This window comes from Mirounga leonina, unplaced genomic scaffold (genome assembly GCF_011800145.1).
Source record: "Mirounga leonina isolate KUSES-001 unplaced genomic scaffold, KU_Mleo_1.0 Mir_200, whole genome shotgun sequence".
In the NCBI taxonomy this organism is placed as follows: domain Eukaryota; kingdom Metazoa; phylum Chordata; class Mammalia; order Carnivora; family Phocidae; genus Mirounga; species Mirounga leonina.
In genome coordinates, this window is record NW_023270503.1 from 27,234,764 (window position 1) to 27,258,482 (window position 23,719).

Sequence of the window (23,719 nt, forward strand, 5' to 3'; positions counted from 1 at the left end):
TTTTGGAAGGGGGGAGCCTTTGTTCCGTAAGATTCAGTAGTTCATTTTAAATTAACTTCAAGTAAGCTAGAGCGGATATGGTCTGATAAACTCTGCCAGAGAAAGACAAGGAAGACAAGCGGAAGGTCGATCGATCGGCTGACTATATTGACAAGATACTGATTGGTTACATGTTGAAGAAAACATACAATACAAAATACAGAAAAAGTTGGTTCCATCCCCTCCCAGTCCCCCCCCCCGCTTACCCACCCATCCCCAAATACTCATCATCGTGATTTGGTCAGAACAGGGCTCAGAGCCAGAGGTCAGGGTGACGGGGGGGGGGGGCAGGTTGTGGGCAATGGGTTGGTGGCTGTCACAATAATGCTGTGGTAATGCTGTGGTTTCTCTCCCAGCTGTGAGTCAGGGGGTGAGTGGGGGCTGCAGCCTGATGACAGCCAGCTGAGGGAAGAGCTCTCTCTCCCTTCCCTCACCCCTAGGGCCTGCCCCACCACCCAGAACCAAGCCCACTCCAAACATGGTAAGGATACGGATGCTCTTGCTGAGTCTGCTAATCAGCAAGAGGGAAAGAAGGGTAACTGCTCCAACCCCTGCCTCCCCACATACAAGGGTAGGGGGGAACAGGGGCACGTGGCTACTACCAGCAAAGGAAGAGTGGGAGAGCAGTAGAAAGGGCTGGAAGTGGGAAGAGCAGAAGATCATATATATTAAAAAAGTGACTTAAGACTTAAAATTGAATTAGTATTTGTACAGAAAGGTGCAGGTGGAATAACTCACTCCGGCCTATGATCAAAATTCTATGGAGAAATCATGGCGGACCCCTCCCCCTGCCCCCACCCCCCCCAGTGGTAGCCCGAGTCGTTAAGTGCGATTGGTTAGAGTGGATTCCAGTCGGGTCGGTCAGGCGGAGGAGGAGGGGGCAGTGGGCAGGCAAGGGGGGCTCAGTTGCTGCAGCACTGGCTCCGGCTGGCTGGGTTGTTCTCCTGGAGGTCCACGCCTCGGTTCCGGCTCGGAGCACCAGCTGCGTTCTGGGGCTCATTCTTGGGAAGCTTCTTAGCTGTTTGGAAGAGGAGGGGGAAAATGCGTTTGTGGGGGTACCCCAATGCTCTTCCAAGTCCACTTGAGTGGAAGCTGGCCTTTTTACCACCCCATGTGCGATAACCCATTGAGGGCTCTGCTTCTATGTGCCACGTGCATTCTGAGTGATTCAGGAAACTGAGGCAAAGAGAGGTTAAATAACCTGCCCAGAACCACAGAGTTAAGTAATAAAACAAGGATTTGAATCTGGGCAGGATGACTCACTACAGAGTCAGATGGGCCTAAAAATCCTAAGTATTAGGTTAGGGGGAGGGTCATGTAGGGTTTTAGGTGGGTGATAAGCTGAAGGGTCAGAAAGTAAAATGTAGAGACTTTGGCCCCAGGCTTTAGAAACTTCTGGGGTGAACTATCTACATCTGGGAATCAGATAAAGGGATCCTAGAGACCTACTAGGTACTACAGACAGCAGGCAAGTGACAGGACCCAGGTCAGGGGAGAGGAGGCGAGCAACTCACCTATTGCCATGAAAATTTCATTCACGTTCATTGCAGTCTTTGCTGATGTCTCCATGAACAGCAAACTGTTGTCGTCTGCATAGGCTTGTGCTTCCTGATTTGGATGGAGGTGAGAAAGTGAGTAGGAGGGAAATGATGACAGTTGGCAGGGGCCAGGGCCCAGGATAAAAATCTCCCCTCATCACAGTTGCCTTATACACAACAGAGACAATGCAGGGGTTTTCAGGCCGAGGGCTCTCCTGCCCTGGGTGCCCCCCACAGCAGACACCTGCACCATAACCCCAAGGCCCCCACTTCATGTACAGCACCTTTCAGCTCACAAACATTGGCAGATGTTTCACTCAGGTTTCCCTAGGTCCCTAGCCTTCTTGCTCTTCAAAATCACTAAGCTAGGAAATACTTCTAGAAAGTTATCCTACAAATGCACTCACACATATAGAAAAAACACAAAAGTATGTGGATGTTGACTGTAGTGCTCTTTCTAGTCTTTCGATGTTACAACCAACCTAGAAGTCCATCGGTTAGGGCTTGGTAAAAAAAATGCACAATATATAGAGCACACTCCGACCTATGTAAAGAAAGGGATTCAGGGGCAGCTGCGTGGCTCAGTTGGTTAAGCGTCTGCCTTCGGCTCAGGTCATGATCCCAGGGTCCTAGGATCGAGCCCAGCATTGGGCTCCCTGCCCAGCCCTGGGCAGTGTACTCGTGCCTCTGTTCCTCCCCCACCCAGCTCTCTCCCCCACCCCCCACCTCCCTCTCTCTCCCAATCTCAGACAAATAAATAAAATCTTAAAAAAAAAAAGAGGGGGGATTCATACATATGTGCACATTTCTAGAAAAATAAACTGATGAATTTGGGGGAAGGGAGATCGAGTTTCTGGGTTAGGGATTTACATTTCGTTCTATATACACCTTCTTGTACTGTGTAAATTTTATTTGTGCATATATTATGTGGAAAAAAGTGATTCTTTTTCAGTATGTTTCATTAAAAAGTGAGTTTACACAAAAAATAAGCAGCAGCTTCAGCGATCCTTATGCATACACACGTCACCAACTGACAAGAACAAGGAGGCAGACAACTGCTTTAGGCCCTCGCTCAAGTCAGGAGGGGACAGCAGATCAAAGCTCCCAGGCCACCTCCCAGCCTGGCCCATCACAAAGCCCCCAGAGCAGGCTAGGCTGAGCTGTGAGTAGAGCTGGCTTACTCCACCCTGCCAAGTCCTGTCCATCCCCCTACCTGGAATTCCACAGCTCTCTTGCTGGCCAGGTCCGCCTTGTTCCCCGCGAGTGCGATGACGATGTTGGGGCTGGCCTGCCTCTGTAGCTCCTTCACCCAGTTCTTGGCCCGTGCAAATGTATCCTGGGGAGACAAGGCCAGAAGGTCAAAGAGACAGAGGAGGCATTCTGCCCAGGGCCACTCACTAGAGAAGCTCGAACTGGCAGAGCCAAGGTGTCTAAGAGGTCACGGCCCTGAAGACTCTGGTGAGACACCCCCAAATGAGAGAGGAAATCTGCCCACACCCCATCCAGGAACAAAGTGTCAAGAAGTAAGGGGAAATCTTTACTGTGTTGGTGATGTCATAGACCACGATGGCAGCCTGGGCCCCCCGATAGTACATGGGGGCCAGGCTGTGATACCGCTCCTGTCCAGCTGTGTCCCAGATCTCAAATTTGACTGTTGTGTCGTCCAAACAGACCGTCTGCGTGAGGAAGGCCGCTGGAAGAGGGAAGGCAGGATTACAGGCAGGAAGGAGCTCCAGAAGCCACCCCACATACCTCTAGTACTCTGTCTGAGCTCTGGCGCTTAGAGGCCCTCTGCTGAGATGGGCCCAGAGAAGCCCCCAGCCCAGCAGCCAAAACAGGTCCGAACAGGGCAGGCGGAGCTTGTTTGTTTCTGTCATGGGTCGAGGGGGCAGGAGGCCACACAGGCTTTACAGACCCACACCAGGAAAGGGCAGTGGGAAGTCAGCCTGCCCGTGAGCCATTTCGGCAGCAGCCTCTGAGGAGGCATGTGGCAAGGGGCAGGAGTGGCAAAACCCAGGGGAAAGCTGACTCCAAGCACAGAAGGGTGGGCCCACCCACCCACTCCTCCTCCTCCTCCTTCCCCTCCTCCCTCCCCTCACAGAGAACAGTCCAGCTGGAAACCTCTACAGTCCCTCAGTTTGCTCCAGCCCAGGGGCGTTACTGGCCTTCGGTTTCCTGAGGACACTATCACACACTTAGCTACACTGGGGACGCCTGAAAGTACACGCTGTTCTACTGCCAGGCGGAGGCTGGGTGGCTGGCTTCCCAGCTGCCCCCGCCACCTCCAGGCATGCTGGCTAGCTACCAACCCCAGTTTTGACCTTGACCCATTCCTGATTGGCCACCCTGTGGTTCGACCTTCAGGGAACACACACACACACACACACACACACCCTATCTTTGGCCTGAGGAGACAAGGAGCCTTGTGGCGCTTGTGCATATGCTCAGAGGAGGAGTCCCAGAGCTGGGAGAGGCAGGTGGGAGTCCCCTTTGCCGCAGGACCCAAGAGAGGATCCCAGAGAGCCCTGTGTGGAAGCCCGCTCTCCTTATCTGCCCTCCCCCCACCTCCATGAGGGGCCTGGGAACTGCCTCACTTCCCTCTCTCCGGCTCCTGACTTGAGTGCTGAGGAGGCAGCAGAAGACTGCTGACACGGCCCATTTAGCTTCCAGCTGCCTGGAAACCTCCTACCAAGAGGGTAGAGAAAGGATGACTCAAGCCCAAGGTCGGCCCTGGCCCCTCAAGGTTTGTCCTGGCCACTGAGACAGGGGACTGAGTCCAGACCGTTTCATGCTAAATGCTGACTACTGGGAAATCAACGACGGGCTCTGACCTCAAAGCTAAAGGTCAACTTCAGAAACGCTGGCCCACTCACCAGGCCATTTCCCCATTCTGGAAAGTAGGGGAAAGTAAGAAGGACCCTCAGAGATCCAGACCCAGCCTCTCCCCTCCCAGAGGCCAGGTCAGTGAGAAGTCTTAGCCAAAGCCACACAATAATCCAGTGGCATAATTAGGAGAAGCAGCCAGTTTTTGACCACGAGCTAACTTTTAATGGATGATTGCTGGGACTCTGGCAGGGAGATCGGCTGCTGGATTCAGTTCCAGGGCCCAGGTGAGGAAGAGGTGCTGGCGCCCCCGGCTTATTTATTCTCTCTGGGCAAGCGGCTCCCTTCTCCTCAAGGCCAAGGCATTTCTTTGGCATTCCTGAGGCCACCCCCACTCCCCTGTGCCCACTCACCTCCAATTGTGCTCTCCTGGTACTCATGGAACTGTCCCTTGACGAAGCGGAGGACGAGGCTAGATTTGCCCACCGCAGACTCCCCCAGCAGGACCAGCTTAAACTGACAGATCTTGTTCCCAGCAGCTGGTCCGTTGGGTCGTGCTGCACCTCCCCGACCCGCCATGGCCCGTCCTGCTGTAGTGGTACCAGTGAGCGTGGGGCGGGGGCCGGCGCTGTGTGAAGAGGCGCTGAGTGAGGAGGGGACCTCCAACTGCAAGAGAGATTAGCAGTACTGCTCAGGCCAGAGATGGTCGCACAGTGGCCTTCTTCCATCACAGGTCTCTCCCTCTGCGCTCCCCGAGGGAGCTGACTACCTCCCCTCCGGCCAACTCCCGGCCCCCCCGGGCCCCAGAAGTTAGCAGAAGGGCCCTAGCTAGGATGTACTACATATGTATTTGCTCTACAATCATCTGAGCAGTGAAAGTGGTCTCCCAACTTTAGGCTCATGGTTCTGAGCAAACATACTGACTTCCCAATCCCAAATATGTACGTGTGCATACAAATTAAACACACACAGGGAGGATGAGCATATGGCAGCCTGGTGACAGTTAACAGGCTCCTTGGGGTCCCAAAAAACCACCCGGGAAGACGCTAGGATCTAGGTGAACAAACAATGAACTGTGGTCCGGTAGCCAAGATCACAGTCCACCTCTGTGCAAAGCCAGAGCGGGTGGTGAGGCTGACCAGGGCACGGGGAGTCCCATTAGAAAGCTCATCCTCAGACAAGGTGCTTGGTCAACCTTGTGGGCACTCAGGGACCAGGGCCTGGCCAGTGCAAGTTGCTATCAAGATAGCCATTCTGTCCTGCCATCTCTAGAAGGACCGACCAACTTTCTCAGTCTGAGGCTGGACTGTGCACCGGGATCAGAGCCTCATTTCGCTCCTCCATCCTGAACCTCTTCCCTCAGTTCTCTCATTTGTGATGGGCCAGGTGTCTCATACACATTAAAACACAAAACACACACAAAACCAAACACACACCAAAGCCAGAGAGCTCCGCCGGCAGTCAAAACGGCTGCCAAATTTCCCTTATGAACAGAGACCTCAGTTCCATTCTCTACTGGCAGAGGCGGAGGGTGACGCAGGGAAAGAGCTGGGGAGGTACGGGAGGGCAGAGACAAACAAGGTACACTGAGACCTGCACCCCCAGCAGCTGGTGATAGCTTAGTCACTGTTAGCGATAGTTTTGGAGGTGCAAAGAAGGATGAGGAGCCTATCTTCAGAAGCCTCTAGAAGACTTATACTAAAAAAATACTAGAACATATACACAATGTTTTACAGATGAGTGCTAAGAGGAGGTATTTGATCCTGAGCATCTGTACAGCGTCTGAACCCAAGCTGGAAAGAAAAAGTTTTGATTCAACTGCCCTTGGCATAATGGAGTCAATGCAGGAGACATCTTTAGAACCAGATCCCAAGTCCAGCCCTGACCTGCCCCCTGAGCTAGGGGTGCATTCCCCCGCAGTCAGAGGACGGGGGCGTGAATGCAGAGAAGGATAGATCTGTGGGAAGCCATGGGCTGTGCTCACGCAAGAAGCTGACAGCAAAGGGCTTGCTTTGTTCAATCTGAAATACTTTTTCACATCTCTGTCCTCCTGGCAACTCATTTAAAAAGTGAGCTTCAGGAAGAATGATTCACTAGCCAGGAACAACAGTTTCCTTTCTGGACTGCGCCAAAGGAAAAGAGGTTTGAAATGGGAGCTACTTCTTCCCCAACAATACAGGAAGGCACTATTGGGGGGATCTCGATGAGGGACAAGAAATGCTAGTTCTACCATATTTCACAGTTTACGGCGTCTCTTTTCACCCCAGTCACTGATCTTTGCACGACTCTATGGCCCTTTGAGGCAGGGTCTGTGCTTTTGGCTTTTTGGCTTCTTCTTTTCTTTCTTTTTTTTTTAAGATTTATTTATTTGAGAGAGAGAGCGCGAGTGAACAAGCGTGTGCCCACATGCATGGGGGGAGGGGCAGAGGGAGAGAGAGAATCCTCAAGCAGACTCCCCGCTGAGCACAGACCACAGTGCCGGCTGGATCCCAGGACACGGAGATCATGATCTGAGCCAAAATCAAGATCCGGCCCCTTTAACCGACCGAGCCACCCAGGTGGCCCAAGTGCTTTTGGCTTCTTTGAGAGCCTGCCTCACAAGGCCTACTTACATACTGGGAATTCAGAGTGCTCACCAAGGAAATCATTTCCAGAGACAGCTAGCATTTACTGAGTGATTGCACAACCATTATCTCCCTTAAGCTTTAAAACAATCTCCCATTTTTTTTTTCAGATAAAGAGCCTGACGCTCAGGTGTTACATGCCTTGCTCAAGGCCATCCAACATATAGGTGACAGAGCTGGACGCAGGTGGCCTGCAAGCTCCTTTATCTCCCTGCCCATCTCCCTGCCGTGGGAAGAATGCTGGAGACAACGCCCCGCCCCCATCTTTGGTTTCTGGTTGCTGGTGAGTGAGACCCCTTTTTTGTGGCAGCAGCTTTGCTGGCCTGCAAAGTGGGGCTCCAGCTGACAGTGACAGGGATCTTGCAGGCCCCAAGCACTTCCAACAGTGGGAGGAGCCGCCCAGGGCCAGGCAGGGCGACAGCAGCAGAGGGAAACCACAATGGAATTACGAGTTGGTTATTACCACAAATCCACGTGACACATCATCGTGGCTGAGAGGCAGAGTGTGGCTGGGGCACTACAGGAGGAGGTATATAGGAATGGGGAGAGAAGTTGAAGTCCCTGATTCCAACAAAACCAAAGCGGCTGGGGCTGAGCTACTGGGGTGGGGAGTAACCAGCACCCACAAGTCAAGAAACACAGAGGTAACATCAAAGTCTTGTCCCTATCCAATCAGTGGGTTTCCAAGCCTTCCCAGACAGAACCTGGTACTGTTAACAAGCCAGAAGGAGGGACAAATAACTCTTATCCAGTGGTTCCTGACCTTGTCTGCTCATCAAAATCACCTGTGCAGCCAACCCCTGGAGGTTCCGATGAAAGTGTGGAGGAGGGCCTAGTCTCTGTATTTTTTTTAAATTTTTTTTATCTTTTTAAAGATTTTTTATTTCTTTATTTTAGAAAGAGAGAAAGAGCAAGCAGGGGGAGCGGCAGAGGGAGAGAAGCAGACTCCCCGCTGAGTGGGGAGCCCCGACACAGGGCTTGATCTCACAACCCTGAGATCATGACCTGGGGGTGGAATCAAGAGTCAGATGCTTAACCAACTGAGCCACCCATGCGCCCCTGTATTTTTTTTTTTTAAAGTGCTGTAGGTGCTCTGCCTGGCACACAATGGCTGGTGACACGTTCTGCCTGGACGCGGGTCCTGACTTCCGGAGACACCTGAGCAGACACACATGGTACTTTCTATGGCCTGCGTTGCCTCGTGGTTTTCCTGGCTCCACTTGGCAGTCACGTGAACAAAGGTATTGAACCTTCCCAGACAACAAAGCATGGAGGAAGCTGATTTTGCCCCAAAGGGCACACGAAGACAAGGGGGCGTTTAAGACAGGCGAAGGCCACACCCAGAACCCAAGGAAGCTTTATGCCCTCCGCTCCCAAGACCGGGAAGCTGAGGATGCACCCCCATAGGCAGCAAAGGTAAATTCATGCACTGAGCTGGCCTGCCAGCTGGGGGAGGGAGTCTCACTGTGGGGAATCTTCTGAACCAATGGCAAGAATTGTCCACGGGTAGTCAGGTGATGGCATTATAACCACGAATGCCATAATAAAAGTCTTCTTTCAGACAAAACCAGGCGTCTGGGTGGCTCAGTCGGTGAAGCGTCTGCCTTCGGCTCAGGTCACGATCCCAGGGTCCTGGGATCAAGTCCTGCATCGGGCTCCCTGCTCAGTGGGGAGCCTGCTTCTCCCTCTCCTGCTCCCCTGCTCGTGCTCTCTCACTCTTTGGCATATAAATAAAAATCTTTAAAAAAAAAAAAAAGGGCCAAAGTTGTAGAGTTTCTTACAAGAGACAGAATGAGCCAAAGATTTGTTTTTAAACCAGTTTCTCCAACACCAGGGAAAACACACAAGTAGGATGGATTTCCTCCTGGATATTTTCATGAAGCTGCTAAAATGGGTAGAGCTTCAGACCCATGACAAAAGACTCTCCTTGACATGACCTGGTCCCCTCACCCTCCAAATCTCAACCTTGGTTTGTTCAGAGGCCATGGAGGATAAGCACCATCCCCAACCTCATTAACTTCACAGGAAATGGGAGCGATTGCAAGGACTGGGGGGGTGCCCTACACTTTCCCCAACAATGCACATGTAAGGGCAGAAGGGAACTGCGCTCCTAAACATATACCAGCCAGCTCTGGGGCTGAGGGCAGCAGAGAGAGAAAGAGCAAAACGCTGCTCCTTCCTTACTCTGGTTTTTCTCTACTCGGGACACTATGGGTAAGTGGGTACCAAACTTTATCAGAATCACCCAGGGTGTTTAGAAAAATAACCCCGGCCAACTGAATTAAAATCTCTAGAGGTGGAGTCCAGAAAATGATTTAAAATAAGTTCCCCCAGGGATTCTAAGCAGCCAATTCAAGCACACAAGCTACAGCTGATATAGGAAGGAGGCAGGAATGCAAGAGACAGTAAGGCACCCCCAGATCAGCGCCATGAACAACAGAGGTGGCTCAGATTGGGGGTGGGGGCTGGTTCCTGGCTTCACTCAACTACTGAGGCCTTCAAGACACCAGCCGCTGCTGGACCATTGCCCCTCGCCCAAGCCTCCACTAGAAATGTCTCTTCTCTAACCATAAAGTCACCCACTTCATACTTTTTGTCCTTCCTGGTAAAAGGGTGAGCAATTCCAGCTGATGGGTGTCTCTCGTGTTTCCTGTTTGCTTCAGAGACTTCCTCTAGCTGATAGTCCTGGCACAGCCTGGATAGTGAGCTGATTAGGGAAACCAATCAGACTCGGTTGACCAGAGGCTGAGAAGGGCTCACTCAAGGTTAGCCCTTGGAGGGGAGGGGGAAGGACTGAGAACCAAGTGACCCCACCCCGCCCAGGGCCCCCTAAAGGTAGTTCTGGCCAGTGACTCTTCAGCTCTACTTTACTCTAGATGAAAGCATTCCTGAATATTTACCATCACAAGAGCTGGGCAAGAAAAGATGAGAGCAGAAGCAATATGTTAGCTTAAAGAGAACCAAACGTGGGGCACAGGAGCAGAGGTAATTAGGTTCAAAGGTGAAGGTAGAAGGCCTTAAAATGCTCAAATAAGCTGGGGAGGAGATGATTTACCTGTAGGCTCAAGAACACAGCTCTTCCCCAGGGGGAAAATCACCACTACCAGCACAGAGGACCAGAGGGCAGACTCACAGCAGGACTACCCGGGCCTCTGGCTGGTGGCAGAGCCAGAGGGAAGAAAAGTCTGAAGCAACACAAGCCATGAGCCACATGAGATACCCACTCATCCTTCCCCGGCACAAGTGGCAGGTTAGGACGTGGGAGACTGAACTGAATTTAGTTAAAGCCTGGCTCCACTGTTTATTAGCCGAGTGACCTTGGCCAAGTCAGACAAGCAACTGCTGTCAGCTTCAGTCTCTTATCTATAAAATGCTATTGTTTAATACTATCGCATAGGGTTGCTGTAAAGGTTAAATGAAACAATACATAGTGCGTACAACACAGTATGAGGCTGGAGGTGAGGCTCCGACAAATGACAGGTTTATTATACTACTAAGGGCCTAACTAGTTTTGACTCACTGGTTGTCAAAGCACAAAGTCCTTGAAGACCTAATCCTCCTCTTTCCAATTACAGAGGAGATGAAGGTGAGGTGAGGTGGCCTGCGCAGGGTCACAGCCGGGTGGTGGCAGAACCCAAGCCCAGGACTCATAATTCTAGCAGAGCTCCCCCATCACTGATAGAAAACCCAAGAATATTAACGGTGTTATTACAGCCGCTACAAATAAGAGGGGCTGCCACCTTCTATGTAGGCTTTCATAGCATTATGGCTTTAACAATGGACAACGGAGTTTGTATCAAACTGAAAAAAAATATTGCTAGATGGAAAAATTCTACTATCTTGATTTGGGAGGTAGACGCACATATGTACATAAATGTAAAAATCCATCAAGCTATCCAACTGAGATGTGTAAAGCTGGTAACATGTAGGTTACAGGTCAATAAAAAGGTAAGGAATGTTTCTGGTATAGAATTTTGCATACGACAGTGAGAAATTAAAGCTTACAAATGACATGAAACCAATCTAGCTCTCCCGTATGTAAGATACCTTCTGCCTCCTCTATAGTATAACAAAATTCAGAATAATAAAGATGATAAAAAAGATGATGCCTGAATTCGAAGAGGGCCAAGAGAGAGCACCCGGCTGGCTCAGTCAGAGGAGCACGCGACTCTTGATCTCAGGGTCATGAGTTCGAGCCTCACGTTGGGTGTGGAGATTACTTAAATTAAAAAAAAAAAAAAAAAAAAAAAGAAGGCCGAGACAGAACAAAGGTACCCACCTAACAAGGCGCAAGCAAATAGAATTCAATACAAATAGGACTGCTACACACATACTAAGAATGTATTTGTACTTAACCGTGGGCTGAAGAATTTGAAAGTTGTTTCAAGGTTCATAACAAAAAGAGAAGGTGATGTTTATGTCTTTTCAGTGAGAAGAAAGGTTACAACAGTGGTGCTCTGCACTCTCCAACCAGTCCACAGTGTGTGCGCCGAGGACAAGGGGTTTAGGGATGCAGGTCGGGGGATGGAATCAAAGAGAGGAGCATTTTCCTGTGTAACCAGGACTATGGGATTGCAACACAGAGGACTTGTGTCCCACCTGGAATGTAACAGAGGAATCTTGGCCCTGGAAACCAGAAGCTTAAAAGCCCAGGTTGAGATCTGGGGAGAGGGCGCCTGGGTGGCTCAGTTGGTTAAGCAACTGCCTTCGGCTCAGGTCATGATCCTGGAGTCCCGGGATAGAGTCCCACATCGGGCTCCCTGCTCAGCAGGGAGTCTGCTTCTCCCTCTCCCGCTCCCCCCTCTTGTGCTCTCTCTCAAAATAAAAATAAATAAAATCTTTAAAAAAAAAAAAAAAGAGAGAGATCTGGGGAGAACACTGATGGGGCTCCTCATCCCACCGATAAGTAGGGGCTTCAGGATTAGGAGTGCTGGCAGCAGGAGGGGAAAGGGGTGCTGTGTTTCCATGGTCACAGTAAGAGGACTCCCTTTCCAGGGGGGAGGTAGGTAAAACACCCCAGAGAGGGGCTCTGAGTGAGCTGGCTCCCCTCTCACTGCAACAGGCCCTTGAATCTGCCCCAGCCTGCCCAACTCCCTTAACCTGATCAGTTTCATCTTACTCCCCTTTCAATGAGAACACCCCTCTGGGGCTGGCTGTCTGGACTCCCCCACCACAGCGGGGCCCTGGCGGAGTCCACAGGAGTTCCAGCTGAGGCCACTAACTGCTCTAATACCTGCAGAAGGGGCCAGGGTGTGGGGGCTCCAGGACGCTTAAGCCCTAGATGCACATGAACAAGTGGTCCTCCCCACCATCCAGGCAGAACCTGGGGCTCTAGAGCCCTTTCCCCTGGGCAGAAAGATGCCAAGCTGAGTTAGGCAGAAGCCACCCTTGAGGGACAGATTCCCAGCTTCCCGGAGCCCTGGCCCAGGAAGAAAGCCTTCCCTGAGCTTTGCGCTGCTTTCTCAGCTCTCCATAACAGACAGTCCCCGAGAGGCTGACAGAAGCCAACTCAGCAAGCGCTAACTTTCAGGCGGAGGATGGAAACCTCCAGTCCCTGCTCCCTCTCTTCCTGCGCCCACAGGGAGAAAGACTGCTGGTGGGATTGGGGTGGGGGGTTTATAACACGTTATCTGCTGACACAGCTTGGTCAGTGTGGGCTGCCTGTACTGTCCACAGAAGGGCCCCAGGAGTCAATGGGCAGCTCTGAGATCCTCATTCCCGGGTCCTGCTGGCCACCGTTTGGGTGGCAGATTAGTGAGGAAGGCCAACACACAGGGGACTGCCTGCGGCTGCAACCAGACAAGGCTAGTCCTGCCTCCTGATTCTAAGAGGCACCAGGGGCCCCAGGCACTCACAATGACATTCCTAAGAGACTCTTCTCCCTAAGAGGGCCCAGTCTCCAACTCAGCACATCCCAGTCAGCAAGGCTGTGGCAGATTCCCCGGCCCCAACCAGGGCAGCTCTATAAGAAGCCTCAAGCAAGAGCTCGATGTGAAGTCTAGCACCTTCTGCAGCACAAATCCACACCTAGCTACAAGGCAAGGTGGGGACAGGACTGAGGCTGAGGGGCAGCTCACACCCCACCACCCAGCTCTTTACCTGCCAGTGCCAGGTGAGATGATGAGAAGAGAGCCAGCCAAGGCACAGGGGCTTCCCCAGAGCCACCCACACCTGCCGTAGCCCCAGGGTGGAGCACAGGTAATGTGAAAGCCAGTGAGGACAGGCATGGGGTCCCTGCTGACCCACAAGCCTCACAACTACCCTGTGTTGGTTGGTTCTGCTCCTGCAGTTACTATACTGTTTGCTTAGGACGGTTCTAACTGGAATCTCAGCAATGCAGGGCCCATCTTCCCCTCTGGCTTGGGAGGGTCTCTGCAGGGGCCAAGCAGCACCAGCTGGGACAGCTGTTACTTTGGCTGCTGCCCAGGCCCAGAAAGACACCAAAAGAACCTCTGTGAATGTCAGGGTCATTGGCAACACCTGTTCACCCGGCTACTCGTACCAACAAGTCCAACTGACACCCCTCACAAACGCTTCCTGTCTTCGCAAAAAAACCGAAAACAAAAGAAAGCCAATTTAATTCACTGCCCTTAGCTCCTAAACAGAGAGCAGAGGGCAGAGACTGTGTTTGAGAGGTGAACAGGGAAAAGAGAATCAAGTGTCAGACACCAGCAAACCCAATTCCTCTGGCTTACGACACCACTTACACTGTGATCAGAGGCTGCTCAGAGAACGAGAAACAAAGTCCAAGTTCCCACCGTCAGATCTGAGGGACCAGGGCTGCTCTCAGGACCCCGGAGACCAAAGCACAATGTTTTAGACGGACTTTTTCTTTCTTAATTTTTGCTGAACAAAATGCAGAAATAGTGGCAGGTGAAGAAACTAGGCAATGAATGGGTCTAAACGAGTTTCAGTGAATGAATCACACTAATACGTCCATGGCCCCAAATTATCCTAAGGCTGTTATGGGTGGCACGAGGTCAGAGAACTTGGGGGCTTGAGGATTAGGAGTGAAAAGGTAGAGAAATTAAGGGCACTGTTGCAGAAGAGAAGGATCTCACAACAAAATTCTCACAGGCTGCACTAAGGGTTTCCTTTGTTTTTTTGTGTTTAAGATTTTATTTTATTTATTTGTCAGAGACAGCGAGCACAAGCAGGGGGAGCGGCAGGCAGAGGGAGAAGCAGGCTCCCCACTAAGCAAGGAGCCTGATGCGGGGCTCGATCCCAGGACCCCAGGATCATAACCTGAGCCAAAGGCAGATGCTTAACTGACTGAGCCACCCAGGCGTCCCTGGGTTTCCTTTAACAGCACTTAACATCGTGCCTGGCGCACAGTAGGTGCTCATAAATGTGGTGAACGGAGCCTGCAACACAGGCCTGGTTGGGTCTGGCAAGGCATGGGCAGCTGAAGGCTTAAGTCCACATCCACCTGCCAGACTGCTCACCCCCACTCATAGAGCCGCAGCCCAGCCGAGGAGCCTCCTCACTACCCCAGACAGGACCTACTAGGTTCCTTTGGCACAGGGGCTAAGAGCACAAGTGCCAGAGTCAGACGACTCCAGTTCCACTCCCACAGCCACCATGTACTAGGGTGACCTGGTGCTGTGTCACGGCCCCCACTTCCTTACATGTGAAATGGAGAGACTAGTGCGCCCATCTCCCAGGGCTGCTGGGAAGAGGCTACGGGAAAGACTCTCAGTGGAGGGCCTCGCTCTGAGCAAGCACTCGGTAAAGTTGCTGGGGCAGAGAAGCCCCTGGCCCCGGAAGTCCCTACGAAGGAAGCGGATCCTCAATCAGTATGTTCATCCACTAGTCACACATTCCTCTACTTGCAGTATCCCTGGACCCCACTCTTCAATGCCCCTCATTTGGAGAGAACGCTGAACAGGACAACTGCTAGGGTCTGAATGTTTGTGTCGCCCCCCGCCCAAATTCTTATGTTGAAATCCTAATCCCAATGTGATATTATCTGGAGGTGGGGCCTTTGGGAGGTGATTAGGCTTCAAGGGCAGCACACTCATGATCGGGATTAGCGCCCTTTTAAACGAGGCTCCAGAGAGCTCCCTCACCCCTCCCGCCACGTGAGGACACAGCGACAAGTTAGCCTGGAAGGCGGCCTTCACCAGAATTTGACCATGCTGGCTGCCACCCTGATCTTGGACTCCCTGCCTCCAGAACTGTGTGAGAGAAACTTCCTTGCTTATAAGCCATCCAGTCTGTGGCATTTTGGTATGGCAGCCGGAACAGACTAAGACAACAACTTTCAACAGTGTCCTAGAAAAAGGACCAGCTTACCCTTGATGTCCTGTGTCCTATCAATAACCATACCCTTGTATTATCTGGAGACTGGCTTCCAAAGCCATAGGAATGGAGAGGAGACCACCACGATCCAGAAAAATCAGCAGAGTTGAACCCTCAACCAGGTAAACCATAACCCCTTAAAAAAAAAAAAAGAAAGAAAAAGCCCCACAAGAGAAAGCATCTTAAAACCCAAATACCCTTCCTTCCATTTCAAAGCCTCTTTCAGGAAAGGGAAAAAGTAGTTCAGTTGTGGAGAGGGGGAGGGGACAGGACCAGGACAGCTGACAAAGAAACCAGAGTTCCTTTTAAAGAACCAGGCTGGAAATGCTAGAGGTTTGGAAATTGGCGTCATTAATCACCACAGCCTCTGAGCAGCTCAGAGAGCAAAGACGACTAGGAGAGCAGCCAGGGTGAGGAAGGCCACCCACGGCCTCCCCCACGCCCAGGATGCTCTGACAGAGCCACCTGAAGGGGACACACATGCAGCTATGAATAGAACGACTAGAGGCTTGTAAACCAACTCCTGTTAAGATCCCAAGTTAGTGTTTCCAGAAGGGCTCAAGTTACATGTCTTCAGAGGGCTGACAGTACAACAGAAGGATTTAAGCTATTCAATGATTCAGGATCACAGCTCAGAGTGACAGCCTGCCCTGGGCCTGCCTAGAGCCACAAACCCTCCTGAAGGGGAGGTCTGTTTTTGAACGGCAGCGGAAGAACGCTGGCCCGGACCACATGGACTCTCTTATAAGACCCAGAGCCCTGGAAAGTTGGACTGGAGAACTTAGCACCTGAAATACAGGATGATGATATATCTAATCTTCCCTACTGGATAGTAAACTCCAGAGTAAACACCACATCTAACTATTTTTGGATCAGTCCAATCGCTGGATCAGTCAAAGCGTCAGGCAGGGTTACGAGAAGTATGAATGGGTGAGTCAAGAAGCAATGGCCCTGCTACTGGGGTCAACTGCCAGGATTCTCACACAGCCATACCTCCCGGGGGGGGCATCTCCACCTTGTCTAACTCTGGTGTCTTCGGTGACTAGCCACCAAGAGGAGACACAGCTTGAACCCTTACACACAGCTCCGTATCAACATACTTAGCGGAAATGGTTACTAAGAAGACAATGTGGTCTTGGAGAGACAGCTGATTCTAGGACGGGGGCAGGAGATAGGCAAAGTGAGCCTGGAGCACCTTGCAGTGCCAAGAAGTGGAGAAGTGCTCACAAAATGAAATGGGGTGGCCCCAAGGGTGCTGACTGCGCTCCCAGTGAGCAGGCCTGGAACAATCTGAGCAATACAACATAGCAATATTGGATTATAAACTGAAGGTGAAAATAAATATCCATGAGCCCACACCATTATAAATAAATGAAGAAAAAAAGAAATGAGGGACAACAGACAGATCTCTCCTGTACAAGAATTCCAAATAATTCATGCAGATACACTGCCCTCAGGGAGAGGGGCACCATTCCCCACTCGAGTGTGCACTACACAGAACGACTTCCTTCCCAAGAGGACAGTACAGAAAGGGGAGGGGAGACGGTGACTTCACGGCGGGGAAACCTGACCCACATCATTTCAGCCAGGTGACCGAGGCTGACAACAGTGATAAGTCATGTTAATTGTACGGGCCCTTGATACGTGATGACAGCGGCGCTTCACCTGTGTGGTCTGCCTCCCCAAGACTCTTAACCCCAGTGTCATCGTGAGAAAAACATTTGACAAATCCCAACTGAAAAACACACTAAAAAATACCTGAACACTATTCCTCAAAACGGCCAAGCTAATTAAAAACAAGGAAAGTCTAAGAAACTGTCTCAGCTGAGAGGAGCCTTAAGGACGCACAACTAAATGCAGTGTGGCATCTGGATGGGATCTTAGGACAGAAAAAGGTAAGGAAATCTGAATGAGGTATGGACCTTTCATTAATAATTATGTATCTAAACTGATTCATTCATTGTGACCAATGTACAGTATTAACGTAAGATGTTAATAATGGGGGACAGTGGGCAGGTGAGAAAACTGTACTACGGGGTGCATTTGTTCTAAAACCATCCTGAAATAAAGTTTATTAAAAAAAAAAATCCTGGGGCGCCTGGGTGGCTCAGTCGTTAAGCGTCTGCCTTCAGCTCAGGTCATGATCCCAGGGTGCTGGGACCGAGCCCCACGTCGGGCTCCTTGCTCAGCGGGAAGCCTGCTTCCCCCTCTCCCTCTCCCACTGCCCCTGCTTGTGCTCCCTCTCTCGTTCTCTCTCAAATAAATAAAATCTTTAAAAAAAAAAGGCAGTGGCTCATCTTGTGACAAAATGAGATTCAAGGACTCCAGTGACCATGAACTCCCGTTCCTAAGACAGGTTAACTCTACACGGAGCTGCCCTGGGGGCGTGCGGGAAGAGGGGCAGCAGGAGCTGCACCACAGTCCCCAGAACCGCATTCCACAGGCCCGGGACCTGCGAGTTGAAAGGCCATGCCAGTAGGTTCCCCAAGCAAGGCTGCTCTCACCACTGCCCGTATACACAGCTGCTGCTGCCACTGTCTCAAGAATGAGCCTATGCAGATATGCAAAGCAGCACCCCTGGACCAGAGTTAAAGCCACTCCCGGTGATCCTTGCTAAGTCCTAGCCTGGCGTCAGTGCCGCCCTACCACAGGAAGCCGCAGAAGCCTAGCTACCAGATCCACGTGCTGTAGAAGGTGGCCCACGGAACTGTGGATGGCCAAAGCCATGCCTCCCTTTCCCGACGAAACCCTTCACTGGAAAGACTGAGATTGGGAGATCGCTCCCCTCTGGAAATTCAGTCTGTGACCCATCCCCACCCCTGTGTCATCTGCACTGTAACATTCATCCCATCCACCTGTTTGGTCTGTGAGCAACTTGCTAGAGGACGGGCCAAAGATATAGCCCAGGCTTTGGGGTCAGATGGATGCGAGTGACTCCCGGGTTCACCAGGTCTATGCTGTGTAGCTCAGAAAGTTTGTGTTCAAGGACATGAACCAGCCCTGGGCATCAAGGGCACCTAGGAATGTCTGCCCCTTCCTTTAACAACCGCAGGAGGGGGCATCCATGCTGAAGACCATGCGAGGACTGGATGCACAGATAAAACAGGACATGATCTGCGCCCCTACAGGGCTCATGCACTAGACAAGGGGTGCTAAGAGGAAAGTACAGAGAGGAGAGAAGCCCTCAGCCCCTGGGGGGAGGGAAGGCTTCACAGAGGAAGTGACTTTCCACCTGTGCTTGGAAAGCAAAGTCTGGAGATATGGCTCCCAGGCAGGGGAGGGGAAGAAGAGCCCTCCAGGCAAAGGGAAGAGCAGAGCCCAGAGATGGGGGGAGAGGGGCTGTGCTGCATTGGGATCCCAGCACAGACTAGATTCTGACTCCTGACTGATGCGCTTTTACTTGTTTACTGTTCCTATATACAGGAAATGCGGATATATAATCTGAAAACTACTCTCTTAAAATACCAGGCTATTCATTCGGAGGAGTCCCTTAAAAAATATACCAATTCTCCTCTGCCATGGCTCCTGAAAGCCCCCGACCTTGGTGCCATCCCAGTTTATAAATCCTACCTGAAAGCAGTGCTTCTTAAATAGCCCCAACAAGGGGAGAGGAAATGCAAAACCCCAGGAATCTGGGAATTGAACGCCAAGCAGCCTGCCACAACCAAAATATTCTCTTTGAGTTTCTTGTTTTAGCTTAGATTCAGGCAAACTTTGCATTCTAATCTGTAATAGATCCAGAACTGTTTTAATGCAAAAATGTTTAAGATGAAGATGGAAGAGCCTAGAAGACTCCACAGCACATGACCCCAGCAGGGTGGGAGAAGCCCAGTGGGAGAAGCACAGCCAAGGCTTGAGCATTCTCTTCTGTAAAATGGGAAGACAACCCACAGCAATTTTGATCGATATCTATGAGATGAGACAACATGTGAAACCATCAAGCAAAGCACAAGGCATCACAGCAATACCTGGTACAGATGCTGAATCTGTACATATGATGAATTATAATATGCCTTTAAAACCCCACCAATCCACAAAATTGCTATTTGTGTCTATCTATCCTGTGCCAGGACCTGGACTAGCTCCTTTACCCTCTGTTTCCAATTCTGCAAAATACTTTGTATCCCCATTCTACTGGAAGAAACAGAGGCTCAACAAGGTCATGTAACAAGTCCAAGGCCCTGTGACCGGTAAATGGGGGAATCCAGATGACAACTCAGCTCTGGCTGACTCTAAAGCTCTTGCACTTTCCCCCCTACCATACCACTTGTTTACTGGGCAAGGGTCAGAGGAAGAAGGCTCTCTCTAAGAAGTACTTGCTTCATGGGGTTAAATTTATGATCTCGCTGTTTCCATGTAAATTCTAGTGAAAGGAGCTCCTGGTGGAGAGCCACAGTCTTCCCACCTGCAAGCAGCGGCAGCACCAAGGGGAATGGGGGGGCGGGGGCGGGCTGCAGAAGCCGCCTCTGCTGGCTCCCATTACCCATAACCCTGTCCAGAGAGACCCCTGAGCCCACTCACTTTTACTTTCATTTTCTAGCCATCAGGACTTTCAGGTTCCCAGAATTAATGGTACAGATGTCAGCAAACTGTCAGGCCCTGAAGAGTACTGACCTGGGACTCATAACTGCCATGGTCCCCAGAGGCAGAGGAGATGGGGATCCAGGAGGACAGAAGGGTGGGGAAGAAAATGGAAGCAGAGGAGCGGCATCAATGACAGGGATGCTTAAGGGTCTGCCTGGGGCCTCTGCTTGCTCATCCTGCATGCTCATTCCTTAAACAGACCCAAGGAGGGCTCACTCTTCGGGAAGATGAGGCACATCGAATCCCAAATCCCAAGCCCCGGCTCTACGGCTTTCTAACTGGATGATCTAAGGCTAGCTACTTAAATTCCTTCAGCATCATCTTTATTTTTTTTTTTAAAGATTTTATTTATTTGACAGAGAGAGATACAGCTTGAGAGGAAACACAAGGAAGGGGACTGTGAGAGGGAAAAGCAGGCTTCCCGCAGAGCAGGGAGCCCGATGCAGGGCTCGATCCCAGGACCCTGGGATCATGACTCGAGCCGAAGGCAGACACCCAACGACTGAGCCACTCAGGCACCCTCTGAGCCACTCAGGCGCCCCAGCATCATCTTTAAAACGGAGATACAAATCCCACTATCTCCCAGGACTCTGTGAGGAATAGGTGTGAACTTTGTTTCCTGTGAGAAACATGCGTGAAAAAGCTGCAACTTCATTTTTTTTTAAAGATTTTATTTATTTATTTGACAGAGAGATAAGAGAGAGCACAAGTAGGCACAGTGGCAGGCAGAGGGAGAGGGAGAAGCAGGCTCTCCACAGAGCAGGAGCCCGATGTGGGGCTCGATCCCAGGACCCTGGGATCATGACCTGAGCCGAAGGCAGACGCTTAACCTACTGAGCCATACAGACACCCCAAAAACTGCAACTTTAAAATGATTTCTAAAAATCTGTTGTTGGGATGCCTGGGTGGCTCACTCAGTTGAGTGTCTGCCTTCAGCTCAGGTCATGATCCCTGGGTCCTGGGATCACCCCGCATCAGGCTCCCCACTCAGCGGGGAGTCAGCTTCTCCCTCTGCCCCTCCCTGCCCCCTGCTCATGCTCTCTCGCTTGCTCTCTCTCTCAGTAAACAAAATTTTTAAAAATAATAATAATAAAATTGGTGCACCTGGGTGGCTCAGTCATTAGGTGTCTGCCTTCGGCTCAGGTTATGATCCCAGGGTCCTGGGACTGAGCCCCACATCGGGCTCCCTGCTCCGCAGGCAGCCTGCTTCTCCCTCCCCCACTCCCCCTGCTTGTGTCCCCTCTCTCGCTGTGTCTCTCTCTGTCAAATAAATAAATAAAATCTTAAAATAATAATAATAATAAAATAAAAATCAGTTGTTACCACCTCTCTATTGTATGAAGGCAGGAAAGGACAGCTAGCTGGAAGAGGCAAGAGAGGAGAGGCTTCTGTGTCACACAGAGCCCTCCCTCTTTCTGCCAAGCAACGTCAGATCACTGCTTGGAACTCTACAATCCCTGGATGCCAGAAGTGGCTGCCTAACTACCCGGAGCACTGATGCCTTCCACGTCTCCCTGAAAGGGAGAGCTTCTCCTTCAAAAAAAACCTGTTTCAGAATCCTAGCTGGGAGAGCATGTCCAGACAAAGAAGGTCCCCTCAGAAGGCTGGCAGCCTCATCCTGGGACTCCCAAAGAGTTCCAGAAACCACAGCTCACTACCAAGGAGGTAAGTTTGGTTAGAGACCAACGGCCAATGAGCAGGCAGGCCTCTCTGGCCCTGCCCCTCAGAGGCACAGGATGACCAGATTAGAGAAACGTGGCTGGCCAAAGAAGTCTCCAACGACCCTCCAAAGAAGACCACACAGATAGAGAGCTTGTGATCCAACCACTGGCCCTAATTAAGGTAGGCTTTCCTGTTGTCCAATAAAAAATGGAATGAATGCATCCCAGGTCTAGCTCAAAAGTTTGTAGGTGTCAGACACTGGTGACTGTCGAGAAGAAGTCAAAAAGGTCCCAAGACAAAAAATGGTTAGCACCTGTAAGGGCAGTAAAGGTGGCCCAGAACACTGAAGAGCTACAGAAATTCCCAAAGACTGCATGGTGTTTCCTCCCTCCCTCGCCTGTAGATAGCAAGGGTCAGCCACGGACTCAAAGAGTCAGGCTACTCTCATTAAGGAACAGTCTCTGGCCTGCACTTTGGCCACATAACAAAACCTGCGAGCCTGGTCTGAGACGACAGCCATTTCACACACCTAAGTCCCAAGCAATAGACAAGGATCAGGTGTCAGTACAGGCTGCCTCTTGGAAAGGCTGCTGGGGAGGTGGGGGAATCAGTACTTTCTGGCATCCATGGGAATTCCTTGGGCTACAAAAATTAGCACATCAAGAACCCAGAGGTGCCACTGTGGTCTCAATTTACTCCTCTGTAATCTACAATTTGTCCAAGCCCAGAAGGGATTGGAGAGGCCCTGAGACTAGGCAGAAGTGACACAGACCTGTTGATCAAGGAGGGGTGTGTGTGTGTGTGTGTGTGTGTGTGTGTTTGAGAGTGGGAAAGACAGGCCAGGCCCCTTCAATTCCACACTCCTCATTTTTGGTCTTTCCCCTACTCCCTAAAGACCAGCAGACAGCAGTCCCAGGAGGAGCAGTCCCTCTGAAGCAGCTTGAAAACCACTCACGTGCTCTGGGAGGACAGGGCTGAGCCTGGAGCAAGGGGGAGGGGGACAGGGGGGGAGAGAGAAGATAATGAATGGGCAGATCCACCCTGATCTGTGATCTGTAGCTAGGATTAAGCAAACCTCAGCTAAATTTTTCAGAGGCAGGAAGAGAGATACACTCCAGAGAACACAACTAGAGAACATAACTAGAGGACAAGGTTGGGGGTGGAGGGGGCAAGACAAGGAGAAGACAGCTCATTCCTAAAAAGTGGCCCAGACTTTAAATTCTGCTGAGATCCTGGCTGGCTCCCTGGCTTGAGGAAAGAGAGGAAGTGAGGAGCTGTGGGAGCCTGTGCGTGTGGAAGGCTCTCACCCAGGACCCCTCCGCCCCCCCAGGAAATCGAGATAAAATTTCTCTAGGGCAGGAGGAGACAATTGTTTTTGTGGGACGGTGGGGGGGAGGGGAGGGGGAGGAAAACGGCGACAGACAGCACTCCTCGCCACCTCTATAGAGAAGGAAGACAAGCTCCTTCATACCTAGGAAAGATTCCTCCAGTTCTGGGAGCAGAGGGAGCAGAATTTGGGGTCTCTCCCTCCCACAACTGGACTGGACAGGCAAGAGGAGAGCCCTGGGGGTTTCCCAAGGCTCATAAGAGGCAGGTAAGGGAAGGAAAGAAGGGCCCCCACTTTGGCCCGACGCCTGGGGAGCCCCTTAAGAGGGGGCTACGGGTCGGGGGAGGGGTCAGTATCCCCCTAAGCCGGCGTTCGGCGGGAGGAAGTGCTGCCCCGAAGAGGCTTCAACGCGAGCGAGACATTAGGTCCCAGGACAGGCACACTCACGGCGTCTCCGGGGCGGCGGCGTTACTTGGGGCCGGGGCTCGGACGGGTTCCGCTCCTCTCCCCCCCCGTCGGTGTCCCAGGCTCCGGCCTCCACTTCCGCCTTTCAGCCGCTCCGGATCCGGATCTCCACCTCAGACCCGCCCCTCAATACGCCCAGGTGACTGACAGGGCCGAGAGACCAATGGGAGGCACTCTTGGCCGACTCACGGTCGACGCCTGTGGGGGACACGGGCGAGGCGGGAGAGCGCGCGCGAGGGACGGCGGGACTTGTAGTTCACAGAGCTGGGAGGAGCCAGTGGCCGCCTGGGATTTAGACTTAGGGTGGAGCCGGCTGCCGGCGAGGCGGAGCCCGACCGGGAACTTTTTAAAGCCAG

At 51.6% G+C, this 23,719-nt stretch overlaps 1 protein-coding gene across 1 annotated transcript; it reads right to left on the minus strand.

Moving 5' to 3' along the window:
- Positions 1-124: 124 nt before the first annotated feature.
- On the minus strand, positions 125-23,459 carry RAB5C (RAB5C, member RAS oncogene family). The gene is made up of 6 exons (XM_035027124.1): positions 23,346-23,459; positions 4,814-5,066; positions 3,119-3,270; positions 2,791-2,913; positions 1,554-1,647; positions 125-1,057 (listed from the first exon to the last, which is right to left on the minus strand). Exons 2-6 carry the CDS (start codon positions 4,977-4,979, stop codon positions 942-944), a joined length of 651 nt encoding a protein of 216 aa, XP_034883015.1. The 5' UTR covers positions 4,980-5,066; positions 23,346-23,459; the 3' UTR covers positions 125-941.
- Positions 23,460-23,719: the final 260 nt, after the last annotated feature.